The 18,139-nt window shown below is 43.6% G+C and overlaps 1 protein-coding gene across 3 annotated transcripts; it reads right to left on the minus strand.

Annotated features, from left to right (window-relative positions):
- Positions 1 to 6,721: 6,721 nt before the first annotated feature.
- LOC148802237 (uncharacterized) lies at positions 6,722 to 12,169 on the minus strand. Of its 3 annotated transcripts, none has more exons than XM_088897260.1 (2): positions 11,697 to 12,169; positions 6,722 to 10,747 (listed from the first exon to the last, which is right to left on the minus strand). In XM_088897260.1, exon 2 carries the CDS (start codon positions 9,017 to 9,019, stop codon positions 8,009 to 8,011), a length of 1,011 nt encoding a protein of 336 aa, XP_088753386.1. In that variant the 5' UTR covers positions 9,020 to 10,747; positions 11,697 to 12,169; the 3' UTR covers positions 6,722 to 8,008. The 3 variants fall into 3 exon arrangements, 1 of the variants encoding a protein (XP_088753386.1); XR_016082208.1 differs by lacking the exon at positions 6,722 to 10,747 and adding an exon at positions 10,797 to 11,265; XR_016082209.1 differs by lacking the exon at positions 6,722 to 10,747 and adding an exon at positions 10,797 to 11,411.
- Positions 12,170 to 18,139: the final 5,970 nt, after the last annotated feature.

The raw sequence follows: 18,139 nt of genomic DNA on the forward strand, positions 1-18,139 counted from the left end.
CCGATATACTACGTCAGGAAGGTACTGTGCGACACCGAAACCAAATACCCCGAAGTGGAGAAGCTGGCCTTTGCTCTCGTGGTCTCATCCAGAAAGCTTAGGCCATACTTCCAAGCCCACGCCATCATGGTGTTGACAAATCAGCCCCTCAGAGCTGTCCTCGCCAAGCCCGAGACCTCAGGGCGTCTAATCAAATGGGCGATCGAGCTTTCCGAATTCGACATACGGTACCAGCCGAGGCCCGCCATCAAAGCACAAGCCCTCGCAGATTTTGTGACGAAATGTACCTTCAACCGAGCTGGAGCCAACCTGGATCTACTAGAAGAAGCCCGGGAGCAGGCACAGGTCGGGGTAGCTACCTACCAACAACGCGTGACCCGCTACTAAAACTCGAAAGTAAAGGAAAGACGCTTCCAAGAAGGGGACCTCATCCTCAGAAATGTCATGGTCCCCGAACCTGGAGTAGGAAAGTTGAGCCCCAACTAGGAGGGCCCCTATAGAGTCAAGCGAGTCCTCGGCCCCAGAACATTTCACTTGGAACACTTGGATGGAAGACCCGTCCCCCGGACATGGAACTTGGAGAACCTCCAAATGTACTTTCAATGAATGTAGTTGATTATGGTCAAATGATGAACGAATAAAGCAAAAAAGTTCCTCTTCGCCTCAAATGTTGAATGAATATGTGTCCTAACTCCTAAAAAACCCGCAACTTCACGACCTTCCAACGCGCGAAACCCTCCTCCTAGGGATGAACTCTCGGTATGGATCGATGCGAAAGACTGTCACGACCCTAGGACGAGCACCTCACCAAAAGCATGCACACTAGGGCGAACGAGGCCTTTTATGCCTCATCACCTCCTTGACGAACGGTGGCCCCCTCGACACACTAGGGCGAAAGAGGCCCTACACGCCTCGTTACCTCTACACAGTACGATAACCCCCTCGGCTACCTATACTTAGTGCAATAAAAGTAGCAACCCCAACTACCTCGGCGGTTCATTTCGGCTTGAGCCCCCGACTTCGCTAGTGGGACGTCTCAACCTCCCTTGAGGAAGCACTTGGTGAGAAACAAGCCAGGTGAACTACACCCCGATAGTGTTGCCCGTCCTCGGATCCTCGTCCTCCCAAGTACCTCGGCCAACGACCTCGACTACGGTGCCAAGTCACCTCGACCTTGCCTAAGTTGACACTTAAGGAATTCTGGAGCCAAGCAAGCCTCACTTTGGACGTGTGGCTCCGCCTCGGTTCCCAATGCCCTAACTACTTAAAGCGAGCGTGCAACCAAACTACATGTGCTACGAGCGAACTGTGCATATTTTTGTGTGTTGTGGCCCCATTGCTCGGAGGGGCAAGAACCTCTCAAAGAAGAAGAAAAAAAGAAGAAAGAAAAGAAAGAAGGAGAAAGGCGCAACATACACAAGGCACAACATATGCAAAAAATGGCTATGTTGCCTTTACAAAAAAGTTTTTGAAAGCCTCGTAGGCCAAATATATGTACATTCAAAAAAAAAAAAAAAAAAAAACAAACAAACAAACAAACAAAAAAACAACAAAAACAATAGCTAAACAAAAAGAAAGAGGGGGGGGGGGGGGATCCACGCCTAGGCCTCGCCATCGGCAGGAGGAGCGAAGTCTTTAGCAGGCAGGGCTTCGTTGGGAGCATCGGGGATCACCTGCAACCCCTTGACATCAAAATCTAGCATCACCAGTAGGAGTGCCTTCTTCGTGTCCTCAATCCCGTCGAGGTAGGATGCCAAAGCGTACTCTGCAAGCGCATACAGACAGTTGAAGGACTTCTTGTATACCTCCACCGCTTCAGTCGCTGCCTTCTTGGGCTGCTTTGCTGACGTTGTGGCCTCGACAACCTTCTTCTCTACCTCGACAGCCATTCCTTTAGCCTCGGCTAGCCGCCTCTCCGCCTCGGAGACAATGCTCTCCAGTCGGACTCTTTCCACTTGTTCCTTGGAAATACCTTGCTGCGCCTCCTTCAACTCTATTTTGAGGCGCTCCTAAACTAACTGCTCGTCCAAGAACAGCTTCCTAAACTTTTAGTATGTCTCCTCGACAGCAGCAACTATCTTCTGGAACTTTTCCCATTCCTTCTGGAGCTTCTCCTCAGCGGACTTCTTCTCCTTCTCCACCATATCGATGTGGGGCATCGCCAGCCTCATCCGGTCCCCCAAACCGATGAAGTGCAGGCAGGCCTGCAATAGAACCAATTAGTGAATGAAAGAATAGGAATAGAAGGAAATATATAAAACGAAAATGTATATGTCTTACCTTGGCCAGATGGTATAGGCTCTCATCGTAGATGGCCTTGGGGTCACTTTGCAGCAAACTGTAGTGGTCCCTCAGCAAGATCGCCCCACTCACCAGGGCCTGACTAACCCCCTCGTTCTGGATGGAGTCCCCTTCTTGGAGTTGCCACTGTGGACGGAAGACTTTATTGGCCCCCTCAGCTCTCTCGGGGAGCCCCTATATCGAAGGTGGAGCTGAAGAAGGCCCGGATGGGCGCTCCCCGAGCGTGGACCTCCTCATCACCTCCTTCACCTGGTGCTCAGCATTGGCCACCTTCTGTGGCGTCTCCTCCCTCGGCGTATCTACGACGGTCCTCTTCTGACCCGCCTCAGCCCCCTCCGTGGGCCTCTTCGGCACCTCAGCCCCCTCAGTCGGCCTCCTTGGCACCTCTGTTGACTTCTTGGCCCCCTTCAATGGCCTCTTCACCCCACCGATAAGTTCTTGGGGTGTCACCATTGGTTTTTTCCCCTTGGCGGGGACCTATTGATTTCCCCCCTTCGTCGAGACTGGGGGGCAACCTCTTCGCCGAGCCGCTTTGATGTCTATCTCCCGGCCTGGTTTGCCCAAGCCTTCTCGAGCAGTCGTTGCTTGGTGTCCATTAGCACTTCTACGAACAGCAAAAGAAAATGGTCAGTATAACAAGGCAAAAATGTTGAAGGTGTGCTAAGTAACTACGATACCTCTCCTACTGAGGGGGGAAGGGCTAATCCCAGTGAGCACTAGAGGGACCTCCTCCTTCACTAGCGACTTCACCTGGAATGTCCCCATCACAAGCAGATGAGCTACGACAGTAGCCTCTTCGTCTCAGAGTGAAGGGGGATATCTCTCGACGACTACGCAGGCCTCCCCCCAGTCAGACCTGAACCTCCAGCCTTTGGGGCAGGAGATGTAAAAGAACTTGTCATTCCACCCATGGACGGACGAGGGGTTGTGCACCGGCTTCCCTCTCCAAGGGTGGAAGTAATACATGTTAGCCTCAGAAGCGTGCTTCCTTGGCGCGAACATGGCGTGGAACATTCTCAACGTCAGCTCCACACCCCGAAGCCGAGCCCACACTAACATTGCTATGATGGTCCTAAGGGCATTGGGGACGAGTTGACTGATAGTGATATCGTACCACTCCAGTAACTCAAAGATTAAGGAAGGGAGGAGAAACCTAAGGCCTGACTCTAAAAAATGCTGGTAGACATAGATTTCTCCCTCGTCAGGGGTCCACGGCCGATCACCTACATCGGGGACCCTAAGATCATATGACCAGGGTATGTGGAACCTCCTCGCCAAGGATTTGACCTGGCCCACATCCAAGGAGCTGTCAAACTCTGAGCATGGGACACCAGCATCAGTCACCCTTCGGGTAGCACTCCCTCCCACCAGTCCAACGACAATCTCTACAACATCTTCCTCCTCGGAGAGAGGAGACCCTTCGGGCTCCGCGCTTTCATGGGGAGAGTTATTGCCCCGACAGCAACCCTCGGCGCCCCCCGAGGCTACCCTTTTTCTCAGTACGGCTTCCTCCCACTGAAGAGGGGCTATGGCCAAAGAACCTAAGGAAGAGAGAGGGGATGGGGTTTCAGGAGAGCTCCCTCCCGAGGTGTTCGGGAGTTCATGGCATTTAGGGCCGAAGTTTGAGAATGACATAGTGAATTACCTAGACAGTGAAGAAGGTGAAGACGGAGTGTCCTGAAGAATGGAGAACCTGAGAATGTCTTGAAGGATTGTGAGCTTGGGAGCTGAGTTCACTCGATAACAAGGGTGCCTAAGTTCAAATGACGAGGAAAGTCACCACCAGGGCCCCTATTTAAAGGAGAATGGACGGCTTAGATCTCGTTGGATCCGACGGCTGAGGCACCTCCGCTTCCACCATCCAACCATAATGCGCCACCCAGCACTCATCCTGAAAAGATGAAACGATGCCCAAGCAACGGCTTAGATCACTACGGATTCGACGGTCACGGGGACCCTCCACTTTTGCAAACTAACTATACCGCACCTCTCAGCTCGTGCCCTTGGAAGGCGAAACGACGCTGGGTGAACCACGAGGCTCACCCGCCGCAACCCGTAGGGCGAACCACGAGGCATGCCCATCATGACCCACCGGGCGAACCGCTCAGCCCGGCAAATGCGCGCCTATCTGGGTGACTATCCTCCACACAATGGACCTCTAACGTGGCCTAACCGTACGTGATACAGACCATCCCCGCTAACCCAAGGCATCCATGCCACACGCATCTCCGAACCGATGAGGAGGGAAGACACACACGAAGTGAAAGTGACGCCACTGCAGGATACCCCTCGACTGATGAACCCGAAGGCGTAACGATCGCTGCTCCCGATGACCGAAGCCGAGGCCTTACCCCGACTATCATCTTCATTACTAGCCGAAGCCAAGACCTCGCCTCGGCCTCCGGAGTGGGGGGCAAGTGATGTGGGCTAGCTAGGCCCAGCCCGTAATGGGCTGGGAGGCCCAGGCCACTAACGCTTGGCTAGCGGAGCAGTTGGGTGTACTCGCAAAGACCCGTCGCTTGACTTCGTACGACCCTCATCCGGTGTGTTCATCTCCTCCTGCCTCCAGCTCGTTCAAGTATAAATATAAGGTAACTCTCCCTTGACAAAGGATCCGAATCCCAGAATGATAGAAATCTCTCATTTACTTCCAACACCTACCTCGCTTCCTTAGCATTAACTCCTGGGCACCCAGTGCATCCGAGGACTACCATTGAGGCTTCGTCTGCACCTCCTGCTACCTTACACCTTGTACTAACTTGAGCGTCGGAGCCTCCGCTTCAGGTCTCCACCCAAGGCCTCTAACACCTCTTGTTTTGCAGTACCTCGGATCTCCAGGAACCTCGTTACCGAGACGACGACCTGTAGTTCTCGGTTTCTACTGTACTCAAAAGGGAGCACCTCGCCTCGGCTTATCCTCTTCAGAGTCCTCGAAGCCTTCAGCCTGCCTTCAAAACTTGGGAATGAATTTACCTCGTTGCTCTCGACTAATCCGAACTGCAACAGAAACAATTATGACTTGCCTTGGAATTCAAGGCACAACTCCGACAACCTTGTGTTTACGTGTAAACAACAAAAATTCTCTAGTTATCAAAGAAAGAAAGACCTAGCTTGTTATGAACACAGTCATATTGCATCATTTTTAGTAATACAATTTAAACTTTCTCATCCATATTCCCTAGCTAGGTTATGGTAGGAAAGGTTTGGCTTAATAAGGTAATAGTCTCTTATCCTAATTCAACAACTTCAACTCATATTATTTTCCCTTGGCTATGACAGGGTAAAGATCATAATGATTCAGCATTATATCTTGGTTGCTATGTAGAGTCATATAAAGCCCTTCAGAGATTGTCTTTGGAGGCACAAGCTTCAGTGTTTAGTTGAAATATCCCGAGTATAATACAAGTATACAGCGCGCACACACACACATTAATTATTCTCACCAAGGCGTTTGTGCAATTCACTTGGTTTAACTACACTTAATTTTTCCTAATGGTTTGAAGACAACTACATGAATCCTATTCTGCCATCTTAATCTATATATTTAGTTCAGTTCTTCTATACATAAGATTTCTCAACCAGTTTTAGTCTTGAATTCCCTATCCACGTAGGGCCTTCAATGGTTGGTCTTAATTAATGACATGCAGCAACTAAGAGAGTGTTGCAATTGTTTCTCTAATTTTAATTTTATCCTAGATGTTGAATTACGTACACACATACATCATATTGACTTATTGAGTTTGTACTCCCTTGTAACTTTTTCTAAATATGTGTGGAATTGGGAATTCAATCAGTTATCTATGATAAGGGCGTCATGTGGGGTACTTCAAATGTTAGTGTAAATTCCATTTTTGACACTATTGTGTATTGTCCAGCCGTGTGCTCGCCGTATCTGGGTAAAACAAGTCAGCACTTCACTTTGAATTCGGATGCTTTCTTGGTGGAACCTCCCTTTGTCGTCTTCCTTGTGGATGTAGGCTCATTGTGAAACTACACAACTCAGGCCTTTGGAATCTCGATTGATGTAGCATAGATGCTAAATAATGAAATGCATGGTGGGGATTGAGGGTGTATTCATCAGATGATTTCAGTACTGTAAGTACATTATGAAAGGTGGAGTAGTTCGATTAATTGTCTGCCTGAAAAAGAATTTGCTCTCCGTTCTTTTAATAAATACAGATTGTTAGTTCTAAACTAGCTACCTAATCAAGACTATAAGAGACATCAAGTCTTGTGATTAATAGAAAATCTAGAAGCAAAATCAAGTAACGAATAAATTAATACAACTAGTGCCAATAGATAATAAAAAATATATAGGACAGATCTACCCATTTCAGACTAGAAAGAGCTCACCTTCATCATAAGTAGCAAGTACTAAAGAAACCTGGTTATACCCATGAAAAACCATAGGAGTGTCAGCTTTGATTGCATAAATTGTCAAATTATCATCCCCAAGAAGAAATATACATGATCATAGTTTAACCAAAAGAAGAGATCTCTTAAAAGGGTCATTTACTCTACCGAGGGCCCTTGACCTAGCTTTTTTTATGCTATTCAGCCACTGTATCAAGCCCTTTAGGGAGTAATTAAGCAACCATATCCAAAATACAGTTGTTAATGTTTTCCCTCCTTACAAAAGTAACAGTACTAGCTAGCTAGCTACCAGATACCACACGTATAAACAGCAGAAAACAGGTTCTAAAGCTCTTCTTGTGGGAATAGTTACGATATTTCTTCTTCTCATTATCTCATGTATCTACCACATGTCTCGCACTTCTCAATCCAAGCCGCAAGTAGCAAGGCGATATTCCTTGATACTGCTGCTTGGTAGTCATCAACCACCCACTTCCGTAGTGTCATGGGGCTAATCCACGAGGCCCCGTGCGACATTCGATGAGGTCGAGAAAGCCTACAAATGCAAGTAACAACATACAAAAAGCAACAAGAAGGTACACAAATTAGACAAAAGGCAAGTTGTATTGTATTAATCAATGGTAAACACAAGCACACAGTTCAGTGTCGAGGGAATTTCGTGCTTAACATTTACATGCTTATGACTCATTCGACTACCTACCTCTCCTCAAAGAATACGTTAAGCTTTCGGGAGAGTGACAAAAGGAAACATCAAAAGAGTGGAAATTCATACTAAGTAATTACAGTAATGCCATTGGCAGTCCCCCCTTACAAGATACATACATAGCCCACCCATGACACACACATGATGACACCATGAAGGCACATGATAGGCACTCTGTTGGCACGACTGAAGGTGCTTGATGGCGCGGTGAAGGAGTCACTTGTGACAGTCTCCCCCACTTAATTCGATCTACATCCTCGGAGATAGGGTTGTTCATAAGAAGGCCCAACCCGACCAAACCGACCAACCCGGACCGATCCAATCCGAGTCGGTCGGGTTTTCATCAGCACGGGTCGGTTTCGAGTTGTGCAAATTCTTAAACCGATGATTCGGGTCGGTTTCGGTTTTCACACAAGAAAACTAAAACCGACCCGAACTGAACCGACTTAGTTCATAGTTCAAACATGAAGTTCCAAAGCTCATTAGGCCACCTAGTTTTTGAATGGTTGCAAGAAACTTTGGATTAGTGAATAGTGATTAATGAACAACTTTTGTGATTAACTTTTCATTTAAACTTTATCATAGGAGATGGCTGAAATGATGTTCAATTTATGACTGTTTCTAAAATTATCAAGATTTTATCACAGGGATGAACTTAGAACCGAAACCGACCCAAACCGACCCAACTCGACTCAAACCGACCAGGTCGGTTTTGCTTAACACTGGGTCGGTTTCGGTTTCTATGTCAGGTAACCCGACCAGGTTGGGTTGGTTGAAAAAACCGCAGTAAATCGACCCAACCCAACCCGTGAACAGCCCTACTCGGAGATCGGCTTCGACTGGTCCCTTAGAGTCGCTAGTGCGGAAGGAAGGTTCTCCTACTATTTCATGAAACGGTTGTCGTCCAAGGCCGAGGTGTAGATTTGGATGGCATGGTTGGGTTACCTTGTTCTGTTGGGGATTCCTATGGCTAAGTCCTTTCCGGGCGGCCTCAAAGTATGATAGTGGCTGGTTCAGCTTGGCCATAGGGAAGGTTTGGGCCAGGTAAGGGTCAAAATGATGTTTTGGATTGTGGGGGTGTTGGTTCCCATGAATTATTCCCCAAGGGTGACTCACAGGGCTACTATGAGGGATGGTGCGGAAGTGGTCCCTAAATGGCTTGGGTGGCACTTGCTCTCCCCGATGGTTGTGGTAGTAGGTGTGGGCGAACTTGGACATGGCCTTGGGTCTTCTGCTTTGCTTGACGGTTGTCGATGCACACGAACTTTGTTGCTGGAGTGGTGTAGATATCTTGATGGCATGTTGCTTCCTACTACTGTTGAGGTTGGCTTTAGGGGTGGCTTCTTCAGCTAGTGGAGTGGGGAACTTCTTTGCTTCCTCCATGTTGGCGTCAAACAAGGCTTCTTCATGAAAAAGTTGTAGTGCAGAAACTTGCTTCCCATGAACCCTAATAAAAGTCATAACTTGTACCATACAAGGGGAGCGCTCGTCCAAGATGCACAGAGAATTGATATGAGGCATGAGTGTTGCTTCCGCCTGTAAGTCTATTCCCAAGACAACTTGGAAGTCATCCAAGGGTACCACTGATAGATTAGTCTTTCTTGTCCACGACCCAAATTGGAGATCAACCCCACGAGCCATGCCTTCAATCGCCTTGGCCCCGGAGTTCACGGCCTTGAGCCACCCTGTCTCTTTCACAATGTTCAGATTGAGTCGCTTGGCCTCGGCAACCAAAATGAAGTTGTGGGAGGCCCTTGTATCAACAAGGGCTTGAGTCGACTTCCCGCCGAGGAGGATGTCTACATACTTCAACCCCCTTTGGGCTTTCTTTGGCCTCTTTCTTCACCATGGCGTTGAAGAGTTGAAGGGCGCCCACTCTTGGCGCCTGCACAGACTTTTCCTCATCACTTCGCTCATTGTCACTGAGCTTGGCGACAAGAGCATTGATCTTCTTCTTGGTTGGGCAGTTGCGAACCAGGTGATTCTCCCCACAAAGGAAGCAAGAACGTGGGGGCCCAGCGGATCTGGGCTTGTACTAGTGCTGAGGGCCTTGCTCTCCTTGTGGCTTCTTCCCATAGTCTTGTCTTGCTGGCTTGTTGAAGTTGGAGTTGTCGTATGGAGGGCGTGGATGACTTGCTCCCCCACTCAAATTTGGGGCACGCGGGCTTTCTGGCTTAAGGGCTTCTTCATCTGACAAGCTCGTATCATTGAGTTGCTCCGCCACTGCCATTGCCGTGGCAAGGTCCTATACATTGTTGTGTTGGAGCTCTAGTTCGGCCCATGGCTTCAGTCCGTCCATGAAGTTGAACAGTAGATCCTTGTCGGACATGTCCGTGATCTCCAATGTAAGGGTTGAAAACTCTTTGACATAGTCGTGGAGTGAGTCCCCATGCTTGAGTGCTTTCAACTTCTTCCGCGCCAGGTACTCCACGTTCTTTATGTAGAATTGCCGCTTTAGTTCTCGCTTGAAATCAGCCCATGTCTTAATGGTGTATGTACCCCGTTCAATGTCTTGGCATCGCCTGCGCCACCATAGCATAGCAATGTCAGTCAAATACATGATCACTGTACGAATTTGAGTTAGGTCATCATCAATGCCAACGGCAAGGAAATATTGTTCCATTTGCCACAAGAATTTGTCAAGTTCTCTAGCATCTCGGGAGCCAACATAAGGTGTGGGCTCCCAAATCTTCACACGAGTAGGGGCCAGTGTTGTGGAGGGGCTTGGAGTGTTGGCCACTAATCTCTTGAGGAGCTTCATGTCTCCTCTTAGTTCATCTAATTGTGTCTACAGGTCAGTAGGAGCGGCCATGGCTACTTTCATGGCCATCCATTCAGCTCTCATCTCATCAACCTAGTCTTGGATGTTGGATCGAGATGAGCTCCCTTCTTGTCGGGATGTTGTGCCAAGGACTTCTTTGAGGGTGCCATTCATGACGTCTTGGACCTCGTTCATAATGCCATTTAAACGGGCTTCTAGCTCCACCATGGAGCTCTCAATTGTTTCCACGTTCAGGTGGATTTCCTCTACTCGGCCACACATCTCCCCAACGATCACTTCGCAACGAAGGATGTGTGTGTCGAAGGTAGCAAGCTTGCTAATTAACTTGTCGCGCTTGCTTGCTTTGGATGTTTGACCCTTCGGGGCCTTCTTTGTAATGACTTCATTGCCTAGAGCCTCATCGGTCTCTCTAGGATGGGCAAGGCCATGTTGAATCTCGTCAGTGAGTTCATTGTTGTGTTTCATTGCGCCACCACTACTGTTGCTATGCAAGGGTCACGTGCGTTGAGGAGCAACTCGCTCTGATACCAACTGTCACGGGGCTAATCGACGAGGTCCCATGCGCCGCTTGATGGGGTCGAGAAAGCCTACAAATGCAAGCAACAACACACAAAAGGTAACAAGAAGGCACACAAATTAGATAAAAGGCAACTTGTATTGCATTAATCAGTGATAAGCACAACCACACAGTTCAGTGTCGAGGGGATATCGTGCTTAACCTTTACATGCTTATGACTCGCTCGACTACCTACCTCCCCTCAAAGAGTACGTTAAACTTTTGGGGGAGTAACAAAAGGAAACATAAAAGAGTGAAAATTCATACTAAGTAATTACAGTAATGCCATTGACAGTCCCCTTACAAAATACATACATAACCCACCCATGACACACACATGAAGGCACGCGGTAGGCATTCTGTTGACATGGCTGAAGGTGCTTGATGGCACGGTGAAGGAGTCACTTGTGACAGTATTGCAATCGATTGTCCAGCCAGCGAGACAATCAGCCAGCAGCCGCCTAAACAATCACTTTGGCCACACAGCTCTCTACACAAACACGTCGAGGGCCCGGCAGAGGCAAGCACCAAGGGGCCGGTTACTGCTTACTGATCCACAAAGACCAGAGAATAAAGATCATTCGAGAGACAACACTAGGGATTAGTACTGGTCCATAAAGATACTATTCATGAAATCCCTTCTTATCCTCAAAACTATTAGCATGGCGGAATGTGTGGATTGGCAACTGACAACCCTAAAGGAAACCCATATTAGGGAAAGGTAGGTTAGCTCATTCCACAGAAAACACCGGAGAATCTTCATCGGTAAACAGACAACGCCAGTTTACACATCATGGAAATCATAGAAGAGAGCAGTGAATGTAAAGTAAAGAAACAGAAAGATTCATCCATATCAGGGGAAAACAACCATTCCTTCCTACCTTGGGAGAGACAACTGGAGCTTCTCTCCCCTTTCTTGAGCACGCGCGCGTGCACACACAACACACACAACACGCAAAGAGAGAGGGTTTCCGAATTACCTTAGGAAATAAAAGAGGGATCACGTATTCATGTTCATCGAGCTGCCTGCACCTGAAAATTCACTGGATAGAGATTGTTAGCTAATGTGTCCACCCCATCTTTGAAATGAAAACCAGGGAGAGAGAGATGCGAGGCAAGATGGCATTTGTCTGGACCTGCACCTGCATCAACACCGATCTCCCTCTCTGTAACAGGTCTTTTTGGGGACGGATGCAAAGAAGAATTCTTTGGTGCGGTGCAGGTGCAAATGCAGACATACGCGACATGTCGACTGTCAAAAAGGAAGCGAAACCATGGGAAAGAAAGAGAGACCAACTCCATAGCGCATCCAGACTGAGACGAGAAACACACACCCTCTCTCTCTCTCTCTAAGAGACTAACACAACCACATATGTGAAAAGAAGGGGAGATAACGTGCGAAAGGAAACATGGATACGCATTTATTCACAGAGAAAGAGAGTGAAAGAAAGAATTTTAGTCTTTAGAACACAGAAGAGAGGGAGAGAGAAAGAAGTCAAAGAAGTACTTGGTGACCACGTGACTAAAGCTCGAAACACGTGGAAATTGCCGACTTGGCCAATGGAAAGATGCCATCTAAGGATTCTGCAACTGAAAGCCACATGAAATCATGGTACAACCCGCGTGCCTCGTTTTGCTAAATCACGCCTTATCTTCTTAATTTAATGATTAATCCGGAAAGCCCGGACCCGAATGTAGGATCCTATCGGGTCATAAGTGCGGGTTAGCAACTCCGGGAGTCAAGAATCCAACACTTTGCAGCCTAAGCATGTGTTTTCTACGACCATAAAAAAAAAAGGACCATTTTCATCTATTTATTTTGCCTTCAGTGTTTGCAATCTTCATCATACAGCATTTGGCAATCCTTATTTTAAGGATTTATCTCTTTTTTTGCAGTTAATAATTCAGGTGTTCACAGGGGCATTTTAATGATAAAAAATAGATATATCCCTAAAATAAGGAATGCCAAACCAAATGCAGTATAAATCATTTTAGTTTATTTTCTCTTATTCTATCACCTATTAGAGCTATTGTTAAGTTTATTTGAGTGATTTTATTTCTAATCCCATCCTTTCTACCTTTTTCACTCATTCACCTGGACATATGTATTTCTACCACACATTCTTTTGGATATGTTATTTCCCAATTACCTAACATTCTCTTATCAATTATTTTAGCATTTATCATTTCATGTTGTATCCTTATATACGAGAGCAAATCAGCCCCTGCCAAGATTGCCCCCCACAACATCCCACAACACATTCAAGCCATGTATTAGAAACATCTCTACATGATGATATAAAAAATGATGATGTCATCATCAGTAGATGTTCGCAATACACGGCGGGGATGTGCTATGGAATGTTGTGGGGGGCAATCTGGTGGGAAGCTGATTTGAACTCCTTATATACTATTATTGCTACTCTGTTTCTTTTACTTATTTCTCTAATATACCATAATTTATAGCCACCATTTTTTTTTTGTTTTTTATCCTTCCATTTCATTTCTTGTAAGCATGCAATCTTAATCCTTCTCTTCATAGTTTTTTCTAAATCCATAGTTTTTTTTATTACTGTTACTACATTCCAAGTGGCCTTCATTTATTTTGTAATGAATATGAAAAAGTAAAATAGGTCAAAAGAAAATAAATAAGCTAAGATTAGTAAAACTTCTTGCTTATTACATTAATGTATAAATACATGTTTCGTTGAAAAGTAGGGCTATGAGCAATATTTATTTCTCTAAATTTGACTTCAACTCCAATTAAGCAAAGTTAAATTCATTCAATTTATAATTGAATCAAGGGAAAATCTATGATAGGAAAAGATATGATATGGAAAGAGTTTTGACCAATCAAAACCCACCCATGAATTTGAAATTTGATAAATAACACCTGATTCGCTACCACATTTATGATTCCAATTTATTGGTCAGTTGCTTTTCAGATATCATATATTTTCTATATCATAGTCAAACCCTTGAATCAAATAATAATCCACCCCATCTAATCATATAATATTTAAATATTTTTTTTTTGTACACACACAAACATATATATATATCATATTAATTATATGAGATTTATACTTACAAATATCAATTGTCTAAATATTTTAGGCAATATCTATAGAACTTTGACCAATCACACCTCCCCACAAATTTTGCTAAATGTCAAGTGGTTGCTATTGATTATCACTTTTACAATACTAGTTGGTGGGTTATCAGTTTTCTAGGTACGATGCCTTTCTAGTATTATAATGGAACTCAATGTTTTAATATTTAAATCTAATCAATGAGTTAAAATATTTTAAAAATCATTAAAAAATGTAAACAAAATCTAAATGTCATTTCATCCTTTTTTTTGCTTTTAGCCTTTTATCTTTACTTGCACACCTTGCATCACATATATTTATTAAGAAAGTTGGTTTTAATGTTGCATGTTTACTACTGAGTCATATGCCCTAGTCATATTTTCAAGTCATTTTTACTTCATTTTATTAATAATATATACTATATTCCCATAATCTTTTATTTAATTTATTAATAAATATTCAATATCCAAATTCAATCCCTTATGTAATTGTTGATGGCTCTTTCAACACCAACACATACTTTGCACTTGCCTGGTCTTCTCCCCTATAGTAGCTAAAGAGTGAACAATCATTAGAGGCCTAAGAAAGCTCTTCTCTGTCAGGCTCTCACAAGCCATCCCCTTTTCTGGTGCAAAAGATGGTTCTTCTTAAAGTCAAAAGGAGCCAACATAAACATTACTTGGCATGAAGTGGTGGTGATTGATCATATCAAAGTGTTAATACCATTTTTTTGGTAACATGTCTTGTTTTTGTTAATAGAGCTAATGTCCTAACTGCTCATGTTATGTTATCTAACAGAGCCCAGTATGTAAATTCGTGTATCCTTAATGTTTTTAGTAGTTCATTTTTTTTTTGACAAAAAAATTGTCCAAATTCAATTTAAACCCAATGGATAATATTTTGGGTAAATTATAAAGACCCCCCTGTACCATGGGGTCAATGACAAAGACCCCTTGAACTTTCACTTTGCGACAAATACCCCTTTTTAGAACTCCATTGTTAACATCGAAAAAGTTTCTCATTCAGCTCTTTAAATTTTTAAGCCCCTAAATTATCCTTCTCTTATTTATTTAAATAATTTATGATTCAACTAATTTTCTAAATATAATATTGAATAATTGAAGTCCTCTCAGTTGCTCTAATAGATCATCACAGATTTCTTGTTGGAATCAATATTTAGATAAAATGGTAGAAGTTTCTTTCTGATAGATATAAATTTAAGGTTCCATTTGGTTTTTCTTGGTTTATTGGAGAAAGGAGTGGATAATTTCTATATTTTAAGATGAAGAGAGACATTCATATCAGTGAAATGAAACAAGACTTTAAAGAAACTTGTTTTTCTATGAAATGAATTTTGTCATTTTACCTAGTTTCATTTGGAGAAAATGGAATTATTTTGGGGTCAATAGGGTTTAAGAGAAAAGGGCAAGGAAAATAATACAAGGAAAGTTCATGTGGGTATTTTGATAATTTAATCTATCATCCAACTTAATCAGAGTGAAAGTTTTTTTTTTTTTTTTTTTTGTGGGGGGGGGGGGGGGGGGGGGGGAAGGGGAGTCTTTGTCGCAAATGAAAATTCAGAGGTCTTTATCACTAACCCCATAGTAGGGGGAGTCCATATAATTTACCCTAATAAATTTTGTTTTGATAAATCAAAATTGGGTCTAGGTATATGGGAATAGACCCGATCCATCTTCTGTACTAGAAAACAGAATCACTAGGATCACAATTGGAATAGATAACCTTCCAAGTTCCAAGTTTCCAACCAGGGAAAACAATTGCCTGGGTGACATTTAATCAACTGTACGGTGGACAGTATTGTTTTACCAAACCAAAATAAGAAAGCAACATGAAGCGATGACAGCAGGTGCATCATCACCATTGTTGTCATCTTCTTCTTTGTACTTTGTCTCTCACACAAAAACAAAAAACTAAGTTCCAGTACAAATAATTTCTGCCATATTTTCGTATTCTCTCTTTTAAGTAGGGATAATGGATCAATAGGGTTGATGCCCACCAGTCAACACTTCAAACAAAGAAAAGAAGAATATTCTACCATACTAGTGTGAGAGTACGTGTTATACCTTATATCCAAGAATTAAAATATATAAGGTATAACAATGAGGGAGGGAGGGTTTGCTCTGGATTTGGTTCTATCCAAGAATTAAAATATAAAATACAATTACACAATGGGGGTAGCCCATCCCTCCAATCCAGGTGCAGGCGATATAGGATTGGTTTTCAAGTCTCTGTTACGACCAACAAGAGACCTTATTAATTAGTTGATTGGCACTTTGCAGTACCAACGCATTCAGATATACATGGATACGTCAATACAATTATATAAAGGTTTTTAAAATATTTAAAAGGTATGAGGTCTCTTTCTCAACCCCTAATGATTATAAAATAAAAAAAAAAAAGATAAGTATCAAACATATCAATACACATCCCATACCCAACTTTGGGTTCGGGAGAATTTTTTAATCCTTGGTCCTATCCACTTCCATGATTCTCCATTAGGGCTTATCTACAATGTTATAAGACTGGACTGGACATAAAACTGTAATGCTCTTTTGGGTGATGATGGGCTACACTGTCATTTGGGCGAGTTCAACAGTATGGTCCTGTCCAAGTCAACAGCCGGGTCGAGTTCGAGCCAGACTTTCACTCTATATTAGCCCATGTTGTTACTATTGTCAAAGCGGCTGAATAGAGAGAGAGAGATAAATTATAAAGAAAAAATAAAAAAATGTATATATTAAATTATAAATATATATATATATATATATATTTCAATAAATATTATATTATTTATATATTTTATAATATATAATGCTGAATCGGGCCGGGTTTTTTTGACAAATCCCGAGCCCAGCCCGAAACACAATCGGGCTTACTGTGTTAGGCCCGAGGTCAGGCCACGGACCTAATTACATGACCAAGCCCAACCAAGGTGCGGGCTGGGCCGGGCTGGGCCACCGGGCTACCCAGCCCATGAACAGGTCTACTTGACACCCTTCCAAATCAATTGTGATACTTGAAATTTGAAATTTAAAGAATAAAGTGATGATCCAATTGTATGTATGGTCACTCAGCACCCTCCAAATTGGATGTGCGGGATGAAACCCATGAATCTGCACGCTCTTTCTATGGTATCTCCAGTGGGCCTCACGTGTACCCTGATCCAACTAATCCCCAATTCCCCTGTAAGAATTTTACACCCAAAAGAAAGCACTTCGAAGTTTGAACAACAAGCTTTCAATGGAGTCTGTTTTAATTCTTCAGCCTTTATGAAATTGGCCGTCTCTAAAACTCGTGAGAATAGACTCAGAAACTGTTTAAGCAACACCAGAAATGTAATAATTAAGAATTTCAAAATCCCACCCATGAATTTTAATAAGTAACACCTGATTGATTATCAAGTTTATGATACTAGTTGACTGGTCAGAAATTTTTCGAATATCATGTCTTTAACCCATTTTCAGAAAATCTATATTGCCGAAAGACATGATATCATTAAAGTTTTCATTAAGTTTTGACCAATCAAAACCTATCCATGAATTTTAATAAATAACACCTGATTGGTTATCAAGTTTATGATACCAATTGGTCAGAAATTTTTGGAATATCATGTCTTTCCGGTATCATACTTGAACCCTTTTCACAATCCCACCAAGGAAAAAACCACACCACACATTTGGCCATGAGTTTTGGGAGATATTAGCTAAGCAATTTTAGCCTCACAATTGAACGTGCTTGGTTCTGAACATATTCCCAGTGAGCTAATTGGCAAAGGGCAGGCAGTGTAGTGTCATAGCAGTCCAATAGATAAGGCCAATTAGCGGTTCAACTGGGATTACTTGGGCACATCCAGTTGACAAAGACGTTAGCACTGTGTTGCAGAAACCCAACTCTTCACAAAGAAACCCACATTCATGGAAGGTGGAGAAACAGGACAACGAGAGTTGCAGCAGAAGTCTGGATTTGGTGCAAACACAAGTGTGCAAACCTGGCTAAGTAACAGCGAACACAAGTGTGTAAACCTAGCTAACCGAGCAATAAAATGGCATATTTTATTTAACCAATACAATATGGCATATCTAGAAGATATTTAGTAGATACAATTAAATGATCGTGTTCAAATCTAAGCCAGAAAAATATGAGTACGATCAAACCCCATACCCCCTTATATTTATCTTTCTTTGTACTACCCCTGCTTTACTTCATTTTCTTTGTACTGCCCTCTGTCAACTAGTGGGATGCATTTATGAAACAGACATATAGGAGCAGTTGGGGGGCCAAAGTTTGTGAAATCAATTCTATGACTCAGA

This window comes from Nelumbo nucifera, chromosome 2 (assembly GCF_055504915.1).
Source record: "Nelumbo nucifera cultivar China Antique chromosome 2, China Antique-T2T, whole genome shotgun sequence".
In the NCBI taxonomy this organism is placed as follows: domain Eukaryota; kingdom Viridiplantae; phylum Streptophyta; class Magnoliopsida; order Proteales; family Nelumbonaceae; genus Nelumbo; species Nelumbo nucifera.

Coding starts and splice junctions, on each gene's coding strand:
- LOC148802237 (XM_088897260.1), bottom strand. CDS start 9,019: ATGGCTCGTGGGGTTGATCTCCAATTTGGGTCGTGGACAAGAAAGACT.